The sequence below is a fragment of the Leuciscus leuciscus genome (assembly GCF_965113295.1).
Source record: "Leuciscus leuciscus genome assembly, chromosome: 7".
NCBI classification, from domain to species: Eukaryota; Metazoa; Chordata; class Actinopteri; order Cypriniformes; family Leuciscidae; genus Leuciscus; species Leuciscus leuciscus.
Window position 1 is genome coordinate 30,325,587 of NC_138731.1, and position 21,161 is coordinate 30,346,747.

The 21,161-nt window shown below is 37.2% G+C and overlaps 1 protein-coding gene across 6 annotated transcripts in view; it reads right to left on the bottom strand.

Moving 5' to 3' along the window:
• Positions 1-10,039, bottom strand: part of abi3bpa (ABI family, member 3 (NESH) binding protein a) — a 23,347-nt gene extending 13,308 nt beyond the window's left edge. For all 6 annotated transcript variants that reach the window (XR_014207388.1, XR_014207389.1, XM_082175254.1 and 3 more), the window contains exons 1-8: positions 9,759-10,039; positions 3,892-4,071; positions 3,750-3,818; positions 2,528-2,660; positions 1,460-1,641; positions 577-623; positions 443-488; positions 279-356 (exon numbers count right to left, since the gene is read on the bottom strand). Coding sequence is in view for 4 of the 6 variants with exons in the window: in XM_082175254.1 (XP_082031380.1) it covers positions 279-356; positions 443-488; positions 577-623; positions 1,460-1,641; positions 2,528-2,660; positions 3,750-3,818; positions 3,892-4,071; positions 9,759-9,831 (808 nt within the window). In the remaining 2 variants the exon portion in view is untranslated. The remainder of the gene's footprint in view (positions 1-278; positions 357-442; positions 489-576; positions 624-1,459; positions 1,642-2,527; positions 2,661-3,749; positions 3,819-3,891; positions 4,072-9,758) is intronic.
• Positions 10,040-21,161: the final 11,122 nt, after the last annotated feature.

The window sequence follows — 21,161 nt, forward strand, 5'->3', positions numbered from 1 at the left end:
AGACATATTAACACAAAATTGGGTAAGAATGCACAATGGTCCCATTTATTTCCAAGATGATAACTGGAGGTCTATATATACATGCTACGTAGTGAGGTAATGTGGCAACAAGGCATCATACAACCTTTTCAATTGTTGCATACTGATTACAAGCAATAAGAAATAGTATGCAGTGTGCAGTAAATACTGTGCAGTATAGTGTGTGTGAATTATGCCTGTATTCCATTCTGCTAATGTAATATTATGCTTGGCTTCAAAGGTGAAAGAGTGTCATTTACCTGAAGTTTTCCATGGCTTTGGAAGGCCAGTGTGTTTGAGGAGAGGAGCTGCTCTTGTCTGGGTAATGATGTTTGAGACTAGAAAGTGGCAGGAAAATTCATTACGTATTTATTCATTACTCATATCAGTGACTGTGTTTAGGATGGAAAAAGAAGTCTTTAACCTGGCACTTGAGGCAACAATGATGGTTGGCTTGCTAAGACTGGCTTCTGTTTAAAAAAAAAACATTCAAGGTTAACAAAAGAGACAGAAAAGGAGAATAAAAGGTTTGTCCCTACAGCACAGCTGTATACTTACTTTAACCTTCGCCTGGATCAGTTCATTAAATGGCTCTATTATTTGATCTGTATTTTTTGAGGAAAAAATACAGTTACTTCTCAGCTGCAGTACATTTCATTTAAGTATCAGTTTTGTGTCAGATATTGTTGACTCAATAAGGGTCTATAACTATAAAATAGATAGTAGATAGTAGATGTAGTTGTAGATAGCACAGCTCAGAATCTGATGAAAAATATAGCATATTAAAATCTATGACTCACATGAGACACATAAGAAACACATGAGATTCCTAAAGTCTTTTTCTCAGAAGAAAAATACTGAGAAACACAAGACTTAAAGGGTTAGTTCACCCAAAAATTCTGTCATTAATTACTCACCCCCATGTCATTCCAAAGCCGTAAGACTTTCATTCAACTTCGGAGCACAAATAAAGATATTTTTGATGAAATCTGAGAGCTTTCTTTCGATCCCTCCAAATTTGGACTAAACCGCTCAATTTATATGGATTATTTTTAAATCTCTTTATGAACTTTTTGAAGCATCAAAGTGGTAGTTGCGTTGCGTAGCTGTCAATGGAGAGCACAGAACTGTCTCAGATTTCATCAAAAAGATCTTCATTTGTGTTCTGAAGATGAACGAAAGTCTTACGGGTTTGGAACGACATGAGGGTGAGTAATTAATGACAGAATTTTCATTTTTGGGTGAACTACCCCTTCAAACAAAAGTCTCCATGCCTCTCCATTTAATATGATTGCTATCTAGGGCAAACAACTGAGATATTGAAGTTATCTCATTTCCTCAAGTATTCTTAGTATAAAATTGTGAATATTGTAAAGAGTTTTTTTTTTTTACAGCCATATAGAGTGAGACAAAACGGATGATGATCTGTAGTGGGACACACCAGCTGTGTTATGGGTGACTGGTGGGCTCCAGGCTCCACTGTTTTTGTCAGTGTCTGGTCGGACCGCAAACTCATAAAGAGCATCTGGTTTGAGGTTGTCGATGACTGTGCTGGTGGATGGACAGGTCTGGTAGTTCCAGGTATTGCTGGGTTCTTTCTCTCTGTAGCGCACTGTGAACTGTCTGAGAGGAGACAAAAAAGGAAAACCAGACTCTAGTAACTATAACTTAATTTAAAATGGCAGTATTAACAGGCAAATGAGAATTTTGATATGGACCTAATTGGCAAAACCCAGATTTAAAAAATGTATGCCCCTTTTTTCCCTAGTTATTTCTCTCTCTCTCTCTCTCTCTCTCTCTCTCTCTCTCTCTGCTAGGTTTTTATGGAGTTGGAGAACAAATTGGTTGTTTTGTAGAGGGCTGAAGTCAAGCTTTCCTTTCCACTAACTTGTCCAAGGAAGGAGAGTGTGTGTGGGTCAGGTTTTGCCTACATTGTGCAGACCATATGTCCTCACAAGGACAGTCAAACTGAAGTCAGCTGCACTGCAGCGATCAGCCAACAGTATCTATGAGCAACATGACTTAATAAACATACTAACTGGAGATAGAAAACATCATTAGTTTAGTACAAATACAAAAGATGGAAAGGCTCCACCATGATAGAAAAATAAAATGTGTGTATTTGTCTGCACATATATACACACTCAAATTCTTTTTCTTTTTGCCCAAACATCTGTTAATTTTATTACTCCATTTTACTGTTTCCCCTTTTCTTTTCTTTTTTACTGTTTTTGGTTCTGTTTAGTTTATTAAAGTTGTTTTGTTGTTTCTGTTGTTCTGTTGTTTTGCCCCTTGATGTGTGTGATCAGAGTGTCTGGTTGTTTGTGGACCACATGGGCATCTGCACACAAGGTCCTATACCTGCTCTGTGTCTTCTGTCAGTAAAATAATTGCACAGCTTGAAAGACAGTCAACAACATTAAATCTGATTAAATCTGATTAAATCCAGTCATCCAGATAACACTGACACGGTTCATGGACATACACACAGACGCGTTAGGACACATACCCTTCATCAATACAGTCCTCTAGAATGGAATCCATGAATGAGGTGGTTAGTAGTGTCCCCCAGGACACCAGCACCGACGACTGTGTCACCGAGCCGATCACAACGTTTAATGGTTTTTCTAGATCCACTTTCCCTGGAGGTCACAAGACAGTAATCAGCTCAAATTTATTGCATACTAATGGACAAAAAATATGGACACTTAAGTCACACTTAATGTAGTATTTTAATGGTTGCGAAGTTCTTATTCCAATGGTGAACGTAATTTCACCATGTGCAACATGTTCCTGCATCAACATCTTTTTTTATTCACTTAAACAATAATAATTTGGTTAATTACAGTGACAATGAATGAAGAACTCATTATTTGTATACAGCCTATTAATATACTAACAATGTAGAGACTACAATAGATTAACTATGAATTAACTATAAATGAATAGTTTTCAAATGATTTGTAAGTACTTTATTACTGTACACTTATTATAAAGTGTCACAGTATAAGTATGGAAATTGGGACGCAGTAATGTCATTTACTATATCGATTCTTCAAATGCCTTAAAGAATAAAGACAAAACAGCTTTGACTTTGTTTCGAACAATTTTCATCAGAGAAGCAAAAATAGACTAAGTTATTGACTTTGACTCAATATTGACTTCTCAAACTGTTGTATAAAAGCAAATCTAATGCAATGACATTCTTTTTAAGTGTGGTTTATGTGTACAAATAGTTTTTGGGGCCACTGCATGCGCAGATGTTGTTTGTAAATTGTTCTCAAATTTAGTTTGTGGTACCGTGTGGTCGACAATTGTTTTTTTTGATGGCCGATGCAGATATATCATTTATATTTATTTTAATTAATATTTAATCAATCAGAAATAAATATGAAAATAAATGTAAAAATAATTAACATGCTTCTATTTTAGATGGCAGTTGATTCTGCAATCCTATTACAGTACTTTTTTCACAAATAAAGTAATTGTTTAAAAATATATTAATATATTAATAAAAAGGAAGTAAACACTGTAATGGTACTCAGTAATCAAGTAAATTTGTGCGCTCTGGTAATCATGTTTTTTCCAATAAAGACAAGGTAACACTAATTTTACATACAGCACACAGTGAAAATGGCATTAATATGACATAGTGGGCAACATAGCACAGCATATTTTAAAATCAGGGATCAGCTTTGGCAACATATCGGCTGACCAACAGTGTTTCTTACCTGTGCATTGTTTCTTAGGTTCCTCAGGTTTCTTTGATTGTACCGCAATCAGATATTTAGGCTCAGCATCTAGAAAAAAGAGGAGAATCAGTTCAAATAAACAACAAACTCTATGAAAGAGGGCTAAAGAGAAAGACAGTACCTATCTCAGTCTCAAAGGGTTGTCCATCCTCAGGCAGATTAATGAATTGTTTGGAGAGCATGCTACTGCCATAGCCCAGGATATATCCCTCCAGTCTGCTGTCCACGTGGGGCCGAATGAACTTGAATACAATGGTGTCTCCAACAGCGCTGATACGCACCCTCATGTTTTGTCTTTGCTCTAGGATTCAAATACACAGGAAAAGTGATGTCAGATTCAGTTCAGTCTCTTACATTTACATAATAACTTCAGCTAGGGATATTAGAAGTCATGTGACTGTATCTACAACGTTTCTGCCAAGAGATTTGGAATAACAATCAGTCCAGTGTCAGATTTTCCTCTTTCCAAAAGCTATGCTTCTTCAGTGTAACTGAAAGTGTTTTGGTCATGCGCCCATGCACTTGCCGGCAGCGATGTCTCCCACACAAACATCATGTTCTGCCGTTAAAATTACCTAGTTTTGCAAACTATGACAACAAAACACAAACACGTATAATAATCCCAGTGCAGGACCCCTGTGGTTTGTTTCTCATAAATGTGTGGTGCGTTTCTGAAGAATGAATGATGAAACAGTGTCCTATGCCAGAGAAAGTGGTTACTGCTGTGAGGGAAACCCCTGGCATTGAGCACAGAGCTCCAGATCACACAAACAACCCATTTATTACATAAGAGCTGGTTTCTGTATCACTCCCAGAGGAATCAGCAGATAAACTGCTGCGTTTCAGAGAAATGTCAGAAACCATGTGTGGGTGTAACGTGAGAAAACACTTGTTGCATCCATAGAATAGGAAACTGAAGAATGATTTCTCCTAGACGGCAGTGAGAATAAATGGAAAACAAATTAAGACTGCTTCTCGCATATTTCTCCTTTAGAGTTTCAGAAGAGATCACATCATTGTCATAGATTTGCCAAGATTTTTGTCAAGAAAAAACTTTTTGCTATCAAAAGTCTGAGATTTCATCATGAGTTTAAACATTTCTCATCATAATTCTTCCAAAACCAAATTATCAGAGCTACACTACCATTCAAAAGTTTGGAGTTGATCATATTTTTTCATGTTTTTGAAAGGCCTTACCAAGGGAGCATTTGTTTGAAGAAAAAAAAAAAAACAGTAATATTGTGAAATATTATTACCATTAATTTTACATAATTAATTTTTAAATGTTTTAAAATGTAGTTTATACTTTATATAAGAAATGTACTTAAAAAAAGGAATAAAGCTGAACTTTCCAGCAACCATTAGTCCAGTCTTTAGTGTAACATGCTACTTCAGAAATCATTCTAATAATATGCGTCTAATAATATTGCGTTATCTAATAATATACAACTTTTGTCCCTAATTGACAGCTAAGCAACTACCACTTTGACACTTCAAGATTGTAAAACTAATCCATATGAATTGACTGATTTAGTCAAAATTTTATGAAGAGACACGATCGCTTTATACACTGAACAGATTTAATTTAGGCTTTTATTCACATATAAACATTCATCAGTTGTGGTAAATGGAAGCTCAAGCATGTTCGCTTGACGTGCAAGAACCAACAATGAGGTTCATTCTCGTGTTATGCAGCACGTTTGAGCTACAAGAGGTTTGTTCTCACGCGTCAAGCAGGTTCGGTTGAGCTTCTATTTATGTTCGCTGATCAATGTCATCATTCGTGTCTCTTCAGAAAATTTTGACTAAATGGCTCAATTCATATGGATTAGTTTTATGATCTCTTTGCGACTTTTTGAAGCATCAAAGTGGTAGTTGCATTATAGCTGTCAATGGAGAGTACAGAACTGGCTCAGATTTTATTAAAAAATATATCTTCATTTGTCTTCATTTTTGAGTGTCTTCATTTTTGAGTGGAAGGAAAAACATTATGTTTTTGGAGACTTAAAGTGTTAAAATCTTAAAAAGATTTTAAAAAGATTTAAGTCCAAAAACTTAAATCTGTTTGGGTTTGATTATTATCTCTATCGCGGTTACGCTCACGTGATATTACAGTTCTTCCTCATCATGAAATTATCTGCATGCGTTTTAAAGCCGTCATGTGCCGGTATTCGGTAATACGATATGGCGATTATGAACATTCACGATATTGTTATCGTGGGTAGCCTACTTCAAAATATCGCGAATATTTATTTATTACGAATCGTTCAGATTTTTATAGTGCATTTTAAGAATACTTTACCCATCAACCGTTTATGCACAACATCGCTGTATGCTGCGTCAAAGAGCCACGTGCATATAAACAAGCCCAACCCAACACTCACGAGAAGCGCATGGCGAAACCATGGGCGGAACCCCGGTGAAGGAGATGCACTGAATGAAAATGCACATCCACTCTCTGACAGGAGATTGCGCTGATGGAACAGCAATAATGCAGCGATTACCCGGCCGGTAACCCCCGTAAAGATTTAAGATTTAAGGATATTTACTTTCAAACTTAAACATTTTTATATTTTAATCTGGACTAGCCTAGGCGAACACATGCCCTAGATATTGGTTGCATATTCTGATTCTTTAATGTTCAAAGTCAGACACACTTTACAATAAGGCTCCATTATTTAACATTAGGCTAGTTAATTCGTTAGTTAACATAAACTGACAATGAAAAATAATAAAGCATTTATTAATCTTAGTTCATTTAATGTAAACATTTAATAACACCTTATTAACATCAAAGGTTGTATAATTTAACTAATTTTAACAAAGAATAATAACTTCTGTAAGTTAACAAATGTAGCTTGCTCATTGTTAATGTGTTAATGCATTAACTAACACAGGCATGTGCATGTGCACCCTTGATGCCCAAAGTGACCTTTTGTTAAGGCAAAATTTCCTCTTTCTTTAATTAAAGGCCCTTTTGTGAAGGCCTGCCCAATCTAACTATTAGTCAAATTAATTAATTAATTAATTAATAATTTAGCCGTAAATAAAATGACCCACATGATGACCTTTGACATTACACTATACATTGTTTTACAGTAGCCTACCCTGGCATTAAATTACCCCTGAAGCACTCACACAGAGAGCTGGCTGTCAGACAGCATGTCCCATGAGTATTAAACTAAGTTCTCTTTCACGTCTTATTGCGCTTAAACTGTCAAATACACACAAGGTTATTTTCAAAAACAAACAAAGTTCACAAACACAGTAGGTGTCTGTGACCTTAAATAGCAGGGAAAGTCACTCGCTGCTCTTGACTGAATAACTTTAGTAGCTTTAATAAGAATACATTTCTTACTTGAATGCTGCTGTTAAAGGGTAACTCTCGCCAAAATTGAACCTAGGCTCTTTTTGTTAATCTACCCGAGTCAAACTTTCATGTAAAAGCATAATTAGAATGGAAACACCACTTTTAAGATTGACCGTATTTTGGTTTTAGGTCAAAATGCCTGAATGGGAGTGCATGGGGCACTTCTATGATAGTGTAACAGATTAAAGTCATCAAAATCGCTATTTTTAAAACACTAAGGAGGGTCGACACAACATAAAACTGTGCTCGAAGTATCACCAGGGGCTCTACACATGAACTTGAGCATACATTGTTTGTGTACAAAGTTAACTAAAAAGAAAGGTTTTGTACGACCAGTGTTTCCGGTGGCTGAAATTTTGTCAGTCAAAAGTAGTCGATCTCCGAATGCAACGTAATGAACTGACTCCATATGAGGAAATGTCATGAACTTGTAATTTCAATGAAAAGCATGATAACTTAGATAAAAAATTATCTGTGAATTTATATGGAAACAAGCTTTAGGAGCTTTCCATCTTTACTCTCCTCATGTTACGTTGCATTCGGAGATCGACTACTTTTGACTGACAAAATTCCAGCCACTGGAAACATTATCTGATAAAGTGAGTGGTACAAAACCTTTCTTTTTGGTAAACTTTGTGTACAAAAACAATGTAGTCAGTGCTCAAGTTCATGTGTAGAGCCCCTGGTGATACTTCGAGCAAAGTTTTATGTTGTGTTGAGCCTTCTTAGTGTTTTAAAAATAGCAATTTTTGTGCTAGAAGTGCCCCATGTACTCCCATTCAAAAGGCATTTTGACCTAAAACGAAAATACAGTCAATCTTAGAAGTGGCGTTTCCATTCTAATTATGCTTTTACACGAAAGTTTGACTCGGGTAGTTTAATAAAAAGATTCTGGGTTTAATTTGGGCAAGAGTTACTCTTTGAATGCTCTGGCGAGGAGATAAACATGGCGGAGTGTGTATAGCTCACTCAGGGCGGAGTCTATGCTAATAGGGCAGAGTCTGTCAGCAGTCATGGGCGGGGCGTGTGCAATGTGACATCACATTGCATAGAAACTGCAAATGGCTTATTCTGTGACACTGCATATGATTTATGATTATTAAAAAAGAGGAGTGGGTGGATTTTTACCATGTAAAAGTGAATTTTTCATAATAGGTCCCCTTTAAGTTTCCTGAGCTATGAAGAAGCAACGTCGCCAAAAGAAAGAAATCCTTTGGAAAAGTATGTACAACACGACAACTATAGTAATAGCAATTATAGTACTTTTTTGGGTTAGCGAACCTCATTGACCTTATAAACAGATGGGTGGCCACGGGATAATTAGTCAATGTTGAGGTGTGTTAAGGGGCGGTCACACTACACTTTTCGTTCCATTGGCTTCCATTCATACACATTTGAATGCCGGGGACAGGAAACACAAATTCAAGCGAAGAAGTTTCTCATTCCGTTGTGTTCCAAAATTCAAGTTTGGTGAACTCTGACAAGCAAATTCATATCATGAGAAGACAAGTGACCAATAGAATATTGATACGCCGCAGAGTGACCTTTTAACTGAATTAAAAGAATGCAAACTTTAAATCTGCAGTGTTGCCGTAAAGTAGATTGCATATTTTTCATGTATTATACCGACGGTTGAATTATGTTTTTAAAAAAGATGCTGCAGAACCTGACATCATTTTGTAGAAATTTTGCGTGCTTATAGTCTAGTATGACCGCAGCTTTACAATAAGACACCGCCATATGATGAGCAGAACAATGCTTACTGGCATTACTTTTTTTTTATTATATTATGCTTTATGTCTGTCTGCACAACTTGCAACAGTCAAGGGTCTTTTTACAAGCACATACAAGTAATTTTTGATATTGCACAAAGGAAACTAAAAGTAAACTAAATTAATCCACATTCAACCAACGCCCATGCACTCAGCTTTCATGAACTACATTTTTTTTAAACAACCCCACTGCACAGATTCAAGCGTTAACAGGAAACAGATATACACACAAAAGGCCTCCTGATATGACCTTGTATTTGCTGCCAATAAAAGACATAAACACACACAATATTTGTTTAGCAATTTCAGTAGAATCCATTACTGACAGCCAATAAAAATTCATTCAAATGACCTTCAAACGTTCAAAATATTCACTGTTAATATAATATTCACTGTTAGTATTATTTACTGAATAAACAAAAACATTATCAATGAATTCTTTCAATGTGCTCGTGTAAAATAGTCACAATTGCAGCAAATTATTGCATTATCCTAAACACAAATAAAAAACATTCAGATATATTGACAACAGCTGAGCTTGCATCCTTTAACCAGCACCATGCATCCACAGCATACCAGACTTACGACTTCATAATATTACATTACATTAGGCATATGCAGTCTTTTTCCCTCTGCATGCAATTCATTTTAAAGGTTGCATGGTTAAGCATTTAGATTTTTCCCCCTATTATCATTACAGGTAGAAAGAGATAAATCTGTAACACTTTATATAAACAAATGATTCATAAATATTAATTTGATTATTTGAACTGAATTGATATTGATCAAATGCCATTGTCTGAATATGAATATTGAACTTGTCTAGAAATAGGTTTGTTTAGGTACCTCTCAGTGTGCTTGCGGAGGTCTGTCTCAGCAGCAAGATCTCGCAGAGGAAGAGGAGGAGGAAGGCTTGCATGTTGTCGTTTTTTTCCTCAGAGAAAACACAATACAGAGCTCATATAGTCCACTCAAGCCTCTTATCTTTAAACTTCTACAGTTGTTCTTTCATGAATCATATGTTTTCTCCTTGTCTTTTAAAGTGATCTCAGATCAGGTGTCAATGGACACTCTCTGTGAGAGAAACTGTGGTATGGTTTTGTGAGTTTGGAAATGGGTGTGTGTGATTGTACGACTGCACCATCTATGCTGGATTATTAACAAGAGGGAGGGACCCTATGATGTCACACTGTTGTTGGTAAACCTTTAGACAATCTCTCTCTCTCTCTCTCTCTCTCTCTCTCTCTCTCTCTCTCTCTCTCTCTATATATATATATATATATATATATATATATATATATATATATATATATACACACACCATTTCGGCACTCTCTGTTTTTCTAAGCTTTCTTTCTTTTCCTCTGCCTCACTTGTGTGTGTGTGTGTGTGTGTGTGTGTGTGTGTGTGTGTGTGTGAACAACTTTATTTAAAAATCATTAAGTAGTTGCTGTAAGAAATTACCAAGCAGGATTTGGGACCCTTGTTAGAAATAAATGCATTTGTGGTATTCCCAAATATTTTGTATAATGTTTGTATTAATTATGCATTATTTACATTTATTAAATATGCTTACAGAATAAAGCAAGTAAATCCATGATAAACAAATCTATTACAACTAAATTCCAAAATTCCAAACTAAATAAAAATGCATTCTGATAACATTTAGCATTTTTCAAAAACCTTTACGGTATTGTTTTATTAGTTTATAATTATTATAATTCTTTTTTTTTTTTTTTTTTTTTTTTTTTTTTTTTTTTTTACAATTGCTAACATTCTTCTGTCCAATCTATAGTCAGCATTTCAGCATTCCCAAAACCCAGCATTTTCAAAACTCTCAACACATTTAGCACATTTAGCACCATTCATGTTCATGTTGTTTTCACACAATGCAGTTAATTAACACATGTAAAAAAAAAAAAAAAAAAAAAAAAAAAATCTTTATTGCTTAACCAATACCAAAATCATGGATTTTTCTTGAACTGTATTTAATGAACAAAATGTGGTTTGGGGCAGAAAATAAACAATTTGGCTAATTGTATGATGTTAGGTGTTAAGAGTTTAGGGAAAACATACTTTAAGTAGGTAAACGCTTGTTAGACATAGTAAAAAAATAAATAAAATAAAAAATAAAATAAAAATACGTACATAATACGGATGTAAAGATTTAACAAAGATACTAAACATAATTGTTAACAGAACGATACATGGTTTTCTCAGTAGGAAATTCCTCAGTCTCAAATACTAAGAAATGTGAATTATATATTTACAATATATGAGTATCTTATTAGAAACACATAACCCTATGTAAGAAATAATGGCAATTTGCTGAAAATCTTTTTTTTTTTCAGCGTGGCTGTTCAAAATATAATGTAATACCATATGTTACCCATTACTCTGACTAAATCTATTTAACCACAGCTAAAGGAGAAAAACATGAAGAAGTGTTTGAAGACTGATTGGAATTCATTCATTAATAAAATGAACATGTTAAAAATTTACAAAATAATGTTATTTATAGCATCTATGTAACAGTGTTCCAGGCTTCTGATGATTCACAATATAACAATAATTGTTTCCAGGAAATTATTCGATTTGTTTGTACGGTCAACTGTTTAGAAGACTTTTGAACATGTCATTCTCAGCAATCTGTCTCCAATAATTAATTATGATTCAAACAAACAGCAAGTCATCTTTAAAAATGTACATTGTGACCAAACAAATGATTATAATCTGCTGGAGTTTGTTAAATTTGACAGTTTTACTGCTAATGTCTTTGCGGTCAGTTGGCAAAAGAATGAGATGTTGAAACCAGGGTATAAGTTCAAGCTCAGTAGCGTATTTACCTAAGTTAACAGTTTAAGAATTGTATTAATATTGGTCTACACTAGCATTCAAAAGTTAGGGGTTAAGATTTGTTTTAATGTTAAAAAAAAAGAAGAAAATACAGTAAAAACAGTAATATTGTCACGGTCACCACCACCTCCTTCACTATATTTCCCAGCATCCTCCTTGGCCCACACCTGAACCGCCTTCACAATCACCTACACCTGTCAGCGATCTCCCTCATTAACTTCACCATAAAACCACTCACCTTGTGTTTCCTCATCGTCCAGTCTCGTTTATCCCGAGTGTGTGGAACGTTTGGACCCATACCTCCCGTGTCTTTACCTGTGACCTCTCCAGCGTCTGTGTCCTGTGCTCTCCTCTACCTTGTGTTTGCCATTTACCTGTTTGTCTGCCCACTGCTGTTTACAGTTTTTCTCAGTCGCTTTGGTGCATTTCTCACATCACTATTTACATTTGCACAACAGTTAGTTCAACCTCCACAACATTTAGTCATTTGAGCACATTATAGTAGCAGTTTCTCATTCCTTCTAACAAATTGCAAATGCTTTTGGACATGCATCAATTGCTTTCATACAACTCTCTGCTGTTTTATAACATTATCATTTGCTTATGTCATGTCAGTCAAAATTAACTATACTTGTTAATGCTGAATAGTCATTCCACATAAAACTAATAGTCCTAATTTCATTGCTTGAGTCATTACATACTAAAATGTTGAACTAGTTGTCATAATCTGTCAAGCAAATTGTACACATTTTTTTTTTTAAGTTTTTTTTTATGTCTCCTAAATTGAACAATTTCTCTCAGGTGAATCTCAGCTTTCACTGATGAGGAACGTCTGGATGTGCATGAATGATAACAGTACTATGTATGTTGTATGTTCGGTTCCAATATGTACTGCAATATTGTGTACAGTTGTGCACAGCTCTACCCAAAGGGAGTTTATGTTTGTTGTAAATAAGGGTGTATTTATTCTTTTGCACAATGCTGTGAACAAATTAGAATTGCAAAGAGCATATGCAGTAAAAATGTGAAAGATACATATTCAGTGTCTTGTACTCAGTTACCTCACTAAATATACAGTAATGTGTAACTTTACTGTATTTTTCAAATGGCTGTGCAAATAGTATATAGTGCTGTCTTGAGCATTTTCAGGTAGTGTCAACAAGATCTGACTTTTTTGCATTGGAAAACATTTACAGAGTAAACTGTCATAATGAAAACATGACAAAGCCATTTGACTATCTTGTTCATAAACAATGGTGTCAGGACTTTTCATCTTGATGACACTGACACTTTCATTGACATGAATACTTGCTTTTGAGGAATGAGCTATCCATTTTGAGCAAGTGACACGCTTTTGCAGGTTATCAACTAGGTTTTGCAGTTTGTACTATTTGTTTTGAGAACTGCATTAACTGTTGTGCAAATGTAAATAGTGATGTGAGAAATGCACCAAAGCGACTGAGAAAAACTGTAATAAACTCTTTCACCTGCTCTTCTGTCTCCGAGTCCCTGTTCCGTAACAAATGTTGTGAAATAGTATTATAATTTTAAATAACTGCTTTGTATTTTAATATATTTTATAATGCAATTAATTCCTACGATGACGACAGTTTATTTTTCAACAGCCATTACTTCAGTCTTCAGTCAGTGTAACATGATCCTTAAGAAAACATTATAATATGCTGGCTGTAAATAATTCTTTGAAGAATATAAAGTTAAAAAGATCAGCATTTATTTGAAATATTGTTTTAGCAACAATGTAAAAATATTTGTCAGTTTGGATCAATCTACATCCTTGCTGAATAAAAGTATTAATTTCTTTAAAAAAAAAATCTACTGACCCCAAAATGTTGTTATAGTGTATGGTTATGGGCCTGGCACACTATTAACTGACACACTATTAAAAAAAACATTAATTATGTTAACATTAAACATTATTTAGTTGTTCTTCATCAGTTTAATGCTTACTTGCTAAATTACTGAAGCAGCCTTTATCTTGTCTTATTTAAATGTTGTCAAACATACAAGGATTTTGGTCACATTTGTCAAGATTATTGTCAAATAAAATTGCAAAGCAAATCTACAGCTTTATTTGGCTGCATTAAAAGTGATTTTATGGGTTTCATAACAGATTTATACCATATGTTATAACAGGTAGGCCAATTTTAAACAGTGCTAATTGAACTACGTGACAGCATTTTAGTTACTGCTGTTTTTGTCATAGTGACCAGAAGTTTTCCACTTTTTTCACCCCTCCTCACTCTTGGAGGTGTTTCAGGATAAATAATTGAAAATTCAGCACAGATGTTTCATTATAAAAATGCCAACTACATCACAAACAGACACACAAAACCCAGCCTTCAGCAGCAGAGGACCAGTCATCTAAATATGAATATGAATGATATAATCATGAATTATACTATACAATAACAGGGGGCCAGGGACTTTTCACTTGCTTAATCGTATGTGTGACAGATCGCTTAATATGAGCGGATCAATCTTTCCACATTGTTTTCAGGACTGGCGTGTTTTTGCTGTTGGCAGCAGTCACATGTTTAAGAGTCGTGCTTTGAGATGTCAGGGAAACAGGGATCACCTCTCTTCTATTCTCCGTCTGTTTTCCATCAGCTCTCTGTCGTTGTTTGTTTGACGTGCCAGTGGCAGATGTACAGGACTGTATCTTTCAGACTCCAATCAAGAGGAAGTTGCATTCATGATGGAAACTGATTGCATTCATCCACTTTGGGCAGAGAGGATCTGATCATGGGACCCCTGGCAGTGGGACAAAACTTTCCGGTGATTATTCTGCAGATGCCTGTTTTACCTTGGGCACATTGATAAAGCAATGTGCCAAGAGGTGTCTAAGGGATTAATTAAGATTAGTCTTCCATACATTTCCAAGGTATAGCTGGATTTCTGTGCAAATAAAACTGCGCTGCCATTATAAATCTGAGTTCTAGCAGCTCAGAAATGACATTATCATATGAGATACTGATTTGGCCATTTCCCAACCTGGGGATTCTTGGAAAGATTCAGATTTTTATTAAAATGTTAAGTGTGTCTTACCAGTCTTAATTTGACATTCAGATTAGTAAAAAAAAAAAAGAAAGAAAAAAAAGAATGGTGTATTCATTTTATGCTCTGTTATGCTGCTTAATATCGTAAACTGGTGTAATGTTTGGCTGCAGTAACACGCACAACGCAGGAGATTCAGAGAAACAAACAGTATTTAACAATAAATTAAAGGAGAAACTCATAGAATGCAACCACAGAAATTAACAACCAAAGAACCACAGGCAAACGTGAACGAACAGAACCAAACTAAAACACAATGACACTAAACATAACCCTGACATTACACCCACATCCCAAGAAGAGCGTCCTCATGCCATAACTACACAAGAAGTCCATATGAGGAGGGAGGGTGGGGGCTCTGAAGGTGGACGAGGGGTTAGCAAAGGGCAGGAAACAGGAGAAGATGATGGTTGGAAGAGACCAGGGCGGCGATGATGGTTGGATGAGCTAGGGAGGAGACGAAAGCAGGAAAGCCTGGTGGGAACCTAGAGAAAAGCAAGAACGAAGACCCACGGCAAGGGAGGGAGAAGCCATGGTCAAGTCTTGTTATGACAAACGAACACAGGGGGCCCACAGACTGAGACAGAGCTGATGGAGGTGGAGACCCAGGTGCAGGCGATGAGACTGGGCGACACAGATAGATCTGGAGACAAGCTTCCTGGGGGAGCCAGGGTGCCAGAATACTGATGTGAAGCCGATGGGACTGAGGACCAAGGTGGAGCCGGAGGAATGGCAGAGCCCAAGGGAGCTGAAGGGGTAGAGGGACGAAGCGCAGCTGAAGGCCCAGAGGTCCCTGGCACAGGTAGAGCGACTGACCAAGGCGAAGCTGGAGGGACGAGGCAGTATGGTGGAGCCATAAGGACGACGGCCCCAGGTGGAGACAAGGGAGGGAGGAGCCACAGTGGAGCCAACTGATTGACAAGCCGAGGTGGCTGGCAGCTGGAGGTGAAGCCAGGGGATCCCCTTACCAAGGCGAATCTGGAGACCAGAGGATGTGAGGCAGATCCACGCAGCAGAGTGGAGTCAACAGAGGGAGAGCAGAGGGACTGAAGGGAACCAGTGGAGGCAGGGTCGAAGGAGTGGCAGTCTTTGGTAGAGGAGGTGGGAGAGGGAGGCTGGGTGGGATCACTGGAGACGCAGGAGACTTGGAGCTGGGTGGGACCAGCAGAGACGCAGGACACTTGGAGCTGAGTGGGACCAGTGAAGATGGGATATTAAAGGGAATGTCCTCTCCCAAATCCTCATAATAATAATAATAATTCACAGAGGACAGGTCTAGTTCACCCTCAGCGTAGGGTGTGTGGGTGGGGCTTCCATCCATCCCCTTGTACTCCATGAGCATGTCCACTGAAACACACAGTGTTGTCGTCTAATGCACCTGGTCAGACATTGGGCATGGGCTCCAGGGCAATAGTCTGCTCAGTCTTTCTCTCTGGCTGTGGTCCGGAGTGGGGCTGGTGAAAAACTTCTACCCATCAATTCTTACAATAACCACTCATGGATAAATTCAAGCTGGATATGTGTACGTGGGCCTCTCTACCTTTTTCTCTTGTAGGTCGCATTAACTTGGTCAAAATTATTATTCTGCCTAAATTTCTTTACCTCTTTCTACACATATAACGATTTTCATTAATACATTTTTTCTTGAATGGCTTTGATGCCTTTTGCGCTCATTTCTATAGGGGAATAAACCTGCTCGCCTTAAGAAATCAATCCTATAACTTCCCAAGGCTAAGGGAGGCCTCACACTTCCCAACTTCCAGCAATATTACTGGGCCTGCAACCTTAATAAACTTCTCTTTTGAAACAGGGATAGCTACTCTGACAACCGTCCACCATGGGTGCATACAGAAACTTTTTTGAAAAGTACTCTTTACTCTATTGTTTGTTCTCAACTTCCTTAAATTCTAAGCAGGGTCTCAAATACTCCAGTAGTCACTAGTTCCCTCAAAAGCTGGGTTCAATTTAGAAAACATTGTGGTTTACATAGAGGCTGTGGGAAGTAATTATTCAAAAGAAATACCTACTCAGAAAGTATGCAATTTCAAATGTGAGTCATTGAATCATTTACTCAAACAATTCATTAAAAAAACAACACTAATTAATTCAGAAACTGTGTTTGAATCATTGATTTTGATCTAATTTGCAATATTTTCGTTAACAGAGCAAAAAAATTGATTAAGATGCAATTTTGTTTAAAATGTACAATGTGCTGTTGGTCTGAATATCAAAATGTTTAAATAATCTTCAGAATAACTATAAAGAATATGTAGTATAATATGAATTAAATGACACATGTCTAGTTTAGTGTCAATGAAGGTGCTTAAGAGACCTACTGAATGGACTACGGTGGTACAAAAGACAAAACAAGTTGGGAAACAATGGATTATCAAGCCTCTTGCCAGTGTGATGGTTTGGCAGATGATTGTGTGTGTTTTGCTCTGCAGCTGTGATTGGCTCAAAGGGAGAGTAGTGCTGAACCAAATGAACTTCACGCACATGTTCCTGTAGAATAAATTTTGGTCAAGACACAAAACAACAAATATAAACAGACACACATGGCATACCAATCAACAAACAGACAAAAACACAAGTAGAAAAAACTAAGGTGTGGACATATGTTTGCATAAACCACTAAAATTACAAGCACTTATCGGCCCACACAGAAGACAAATTTGACTATAAAGTTTGGTCATTGGTGGCCCTTGACATCACCGATCAGTGGTGTTAAATGTTGTGAACATTTTTATGTGTTTGTTTTTTTCAAAGGAAGAAAAAGTGACTAAACGCAGCTGTTGGCAGCATATGTGTATTTGGGGGACTGATGAATTCTACTCAGGAGGATAATTCATTATTAACAATGCCAGAAAAGTCTAAGCACACAGAATCAATTGGACTGTAACACTGACAAATATTGAACAAGCATGCCCTGCAGCAGGATGTTTATCAAATGTATCACTAGATGCACACCAATTACTGGAAGCATCTTTTTCTGCGACTGTCTCCGGCACTCTCTCAGGCAAAGACTCATAGTTTAGCATACCATAGCCTACTTTCACATTCTGTCATGGTCCAGGACATAATGTGTTCTTATTATGTGTTGTCGTTATTTTATTAAACAAATCCATTCAAGTATAGTGAAGGGGGTGAATTTACATTCCCTCTTTTTGAATTATATACTGAATTAGAAATCAAACGTTGCGTCCAAAATCAGAATTTACTTCTCTACCGTAAAAAAACTATGCACTTTATAGTAGGCTATTAGTCATGTGACCTACCAAGCGTCAGTTGCATCACTTCACTTCCATTCATAAATGCCCTCAAGTGGCTTCTCAGGATAGTAAAGTGTCCATCTAATGCACACTTCAGAATCTCGGCAGAAGTAGTAGGTCATTTGGGGACTATTCATCTACAGTTTTTCACATAGCATATTGTAGGGAAGTATTCGATTTCGGATTCAGCGATAGTTTTCTCAAAACCAGTATAGCTATTCTGGTTACAGGCAATGTGAGTATTTGGTATCTGAGAGGTGACTGAGGGTCTGACCGGTGTCACGAATGAAGTAATAGTGTTCACTCATTTAGCCCACATTTCAGAGAATATGTAGTACTTGTTTTGTAAATAATTTGACTTTATTCTTATTCTGTATACTGTATTCTGCTATACATTCTTATCATATCTGTATGAGAAATTAAAGACAACTGTGTTTAAGGTCATGATGGTCAATAACTACTAGAGGTTGAACACATTTTTTTAAGTTGACGTGATTAAAATCGAGTCGGAGTCGACTAGTCGCTGATGAAGTCATTATTGAACAAATAAGCCTGAACCTTGAGTTAAAGGGATAGTTCAATTTGAAATTAAATTTTGGTATGTTTTAGCTTACCTCAAGGGCATCCAAGATGTAGGTGTCTTTTTTTCCGCAGTAGTTTCAATTTTGATATTTTTAGGTCAAACCGTTCTTGTCTGTCAGTCATATAATGCAGGTCGATGGTCACCACCTCAAAGAGCATGCACAGAGTCCAAATTAAAACAATTCCCCATCGTTCAAATTAAACAATTCCCCATCGTAAGTACACATTGATGGCCTAAGACACGAAACGAGCGGTTTGTGTGAGAAAACGAACAGTATTTATATCGTTTTTACCTCTTGTACACAGCCACGTCCAAGTGATCTGAGAGCGCGGGCGGGTATAGATATATACACTAGATGTCGCCTTGGCTACGGTTTCGTTCCAATGAACTGCCGTAGCCAAGGCGACTTCTATTGTATATGTAAGGGATAATCCACAGCTAGCCATGCATTAAAGGATTTTAATGCACGACGTAGAGGCGAAGAACCGCCCGACGCGAAGCGGAGGGTGGTTGCCTCTACGAAGTGCATTAAAATCCTTTAATGCATGGCTAGCTGTGGATTATCCCGCTTATACCTTGGTTATTTGCCAAGTTAAAAACAAGTTAAAGCTGTAACTGATGTTTACAGTGTAATTTTTTTAACAGACGTGCAAAAATGACGGTTATTTTCTTAAGTTACGGCTCGTTAGTTCTAGCACTCCGTCCGCTTTAAATAAAGTAGAGCCATCGGATTGCTTTTATTTGAATGAATTATCACATTTATTTAAATTCATTATTAAAAGAGAGAGACAGAGAACTGAAAGAGAAGGAACAGAGAGAGAGAGAGAGAGAGAGATGCATGCGTGAGTTACCTGTGTGCGTCTCTTCTTTAAAGTCTAGCAGCTACAGTCCCCTCGTTGCTTAAGCATATAGCTAACTTAATGATTCTTTAATGGATTTATTAAAATTATTTATGAATGACAGGCAACACTGACAAGGCAATCTTTATTTGAACTAATCATGTCATTTATTTATTGTTAATTCTTTGTGCCGCTTTTTGTCATTCAACGTCTTCTCCAAGTCTTCTTTTTCGTCTTGTGCCTTGGCCCATTTCTCAAAATGGCCATTCACCATACAAATTAAACGATATGCAAAAATCATCCATTTAGCCTACCTAAATAAACGTTTTCATATGAGTCTCTCACTCTGCTTGCAAGTGTAACTGCGTTACTATGGTTACCAATGTTTATAGTAGCGGATTAATTTCGAACTGTAACTGTAATCAAACTGACTGGAACTACCTGTGCATTAAAGGGTTTTACTGCACACCTTCCAGCCAATCAGAATCGAGTATTTAAACAGCACATGGTATAAATCTATATATATATTCAGTGACCAAGAGTGACTCACTGAGCAAATTCCAGTTGTGGTATTCTGATTAATTATTTTGTCATCTTGCCTCCACGTCCCCCCGATTGCGCGCGAGCTTCTCCTCCTGTCCATACGGTAATTTCTCTACTGTGCGACAGAGAGTCGCGTGGTGATGACGCAATCATTAGCCTATTTTTACAAAAACTGCATCTACTGGGCCATAACGTAAGACACAAGGTAATGGAGCCTTTTATACATTTTCGTGTTTCTTTAGAAATAAATAATGGACAAATGGAGTCTTTAAACGCTTCAGATGTAAAGTTATTCGCTGTCAAAATGACACCAAAATGAATGGGAGTCAATGGAATGCTAACAGCAGGTGGGGGTCCGCTAATCAATGGCGGCGCCCGGGGAAGCTTCAATATTTTATGAAACACTGCCCCCCGGTACCGACAGCTCTCACTTCCTGATGGTCGAGCGTACTGCGCAGACTCAAAATGAGCTTGACGACGTAGATGTGACGTGAGAAACCCGTCTGTCTTCTAGTAGCTGTACCAAGAGAAATCTGAATCATTCCCTTCCGAAACTTGCAGAGACGGAGAGTGTGAGTAGGAGGTGTCCATGAGCTAGGAGCAGGAGCAACTTTCGCTAAGTATTCTGATTAATTATTTTGTCATCTTGCCTCCACGTCCCCCTGATTGCGCGCGAGCTTCTCCTCCTGTCCATACGGTAATCTCTCTACTGTGCGACAGAGAGTCGCATGGTTATGACGCAATCATTAGCCTATTTTTACAAAAACTGCATCTACGGGGCCATAACGTAAGATACAAGGTAATGGAGCCTTTTATACATTTTCGTGTTTCTTTAGAAATAAATAATGGACAAATGGAGTCTTTAAACGCCTCAGATGTAAAGTTATTCGCTGTCAAAGTGACGCCAAAATGAATGGGAGTCAATGGAATGCCAACAGCAGGTGATGGTCCGCTAATCAATGGCGGCGCCCGGGGAAACTTCAATATTTTATGAAACCCTGCCCCCTGGGATTTCCAGGGTAGCACTTCCAGTTCCATACGCTGATTTCACGCAGCTGTTATTTTGAAATCGAAAGCGAGG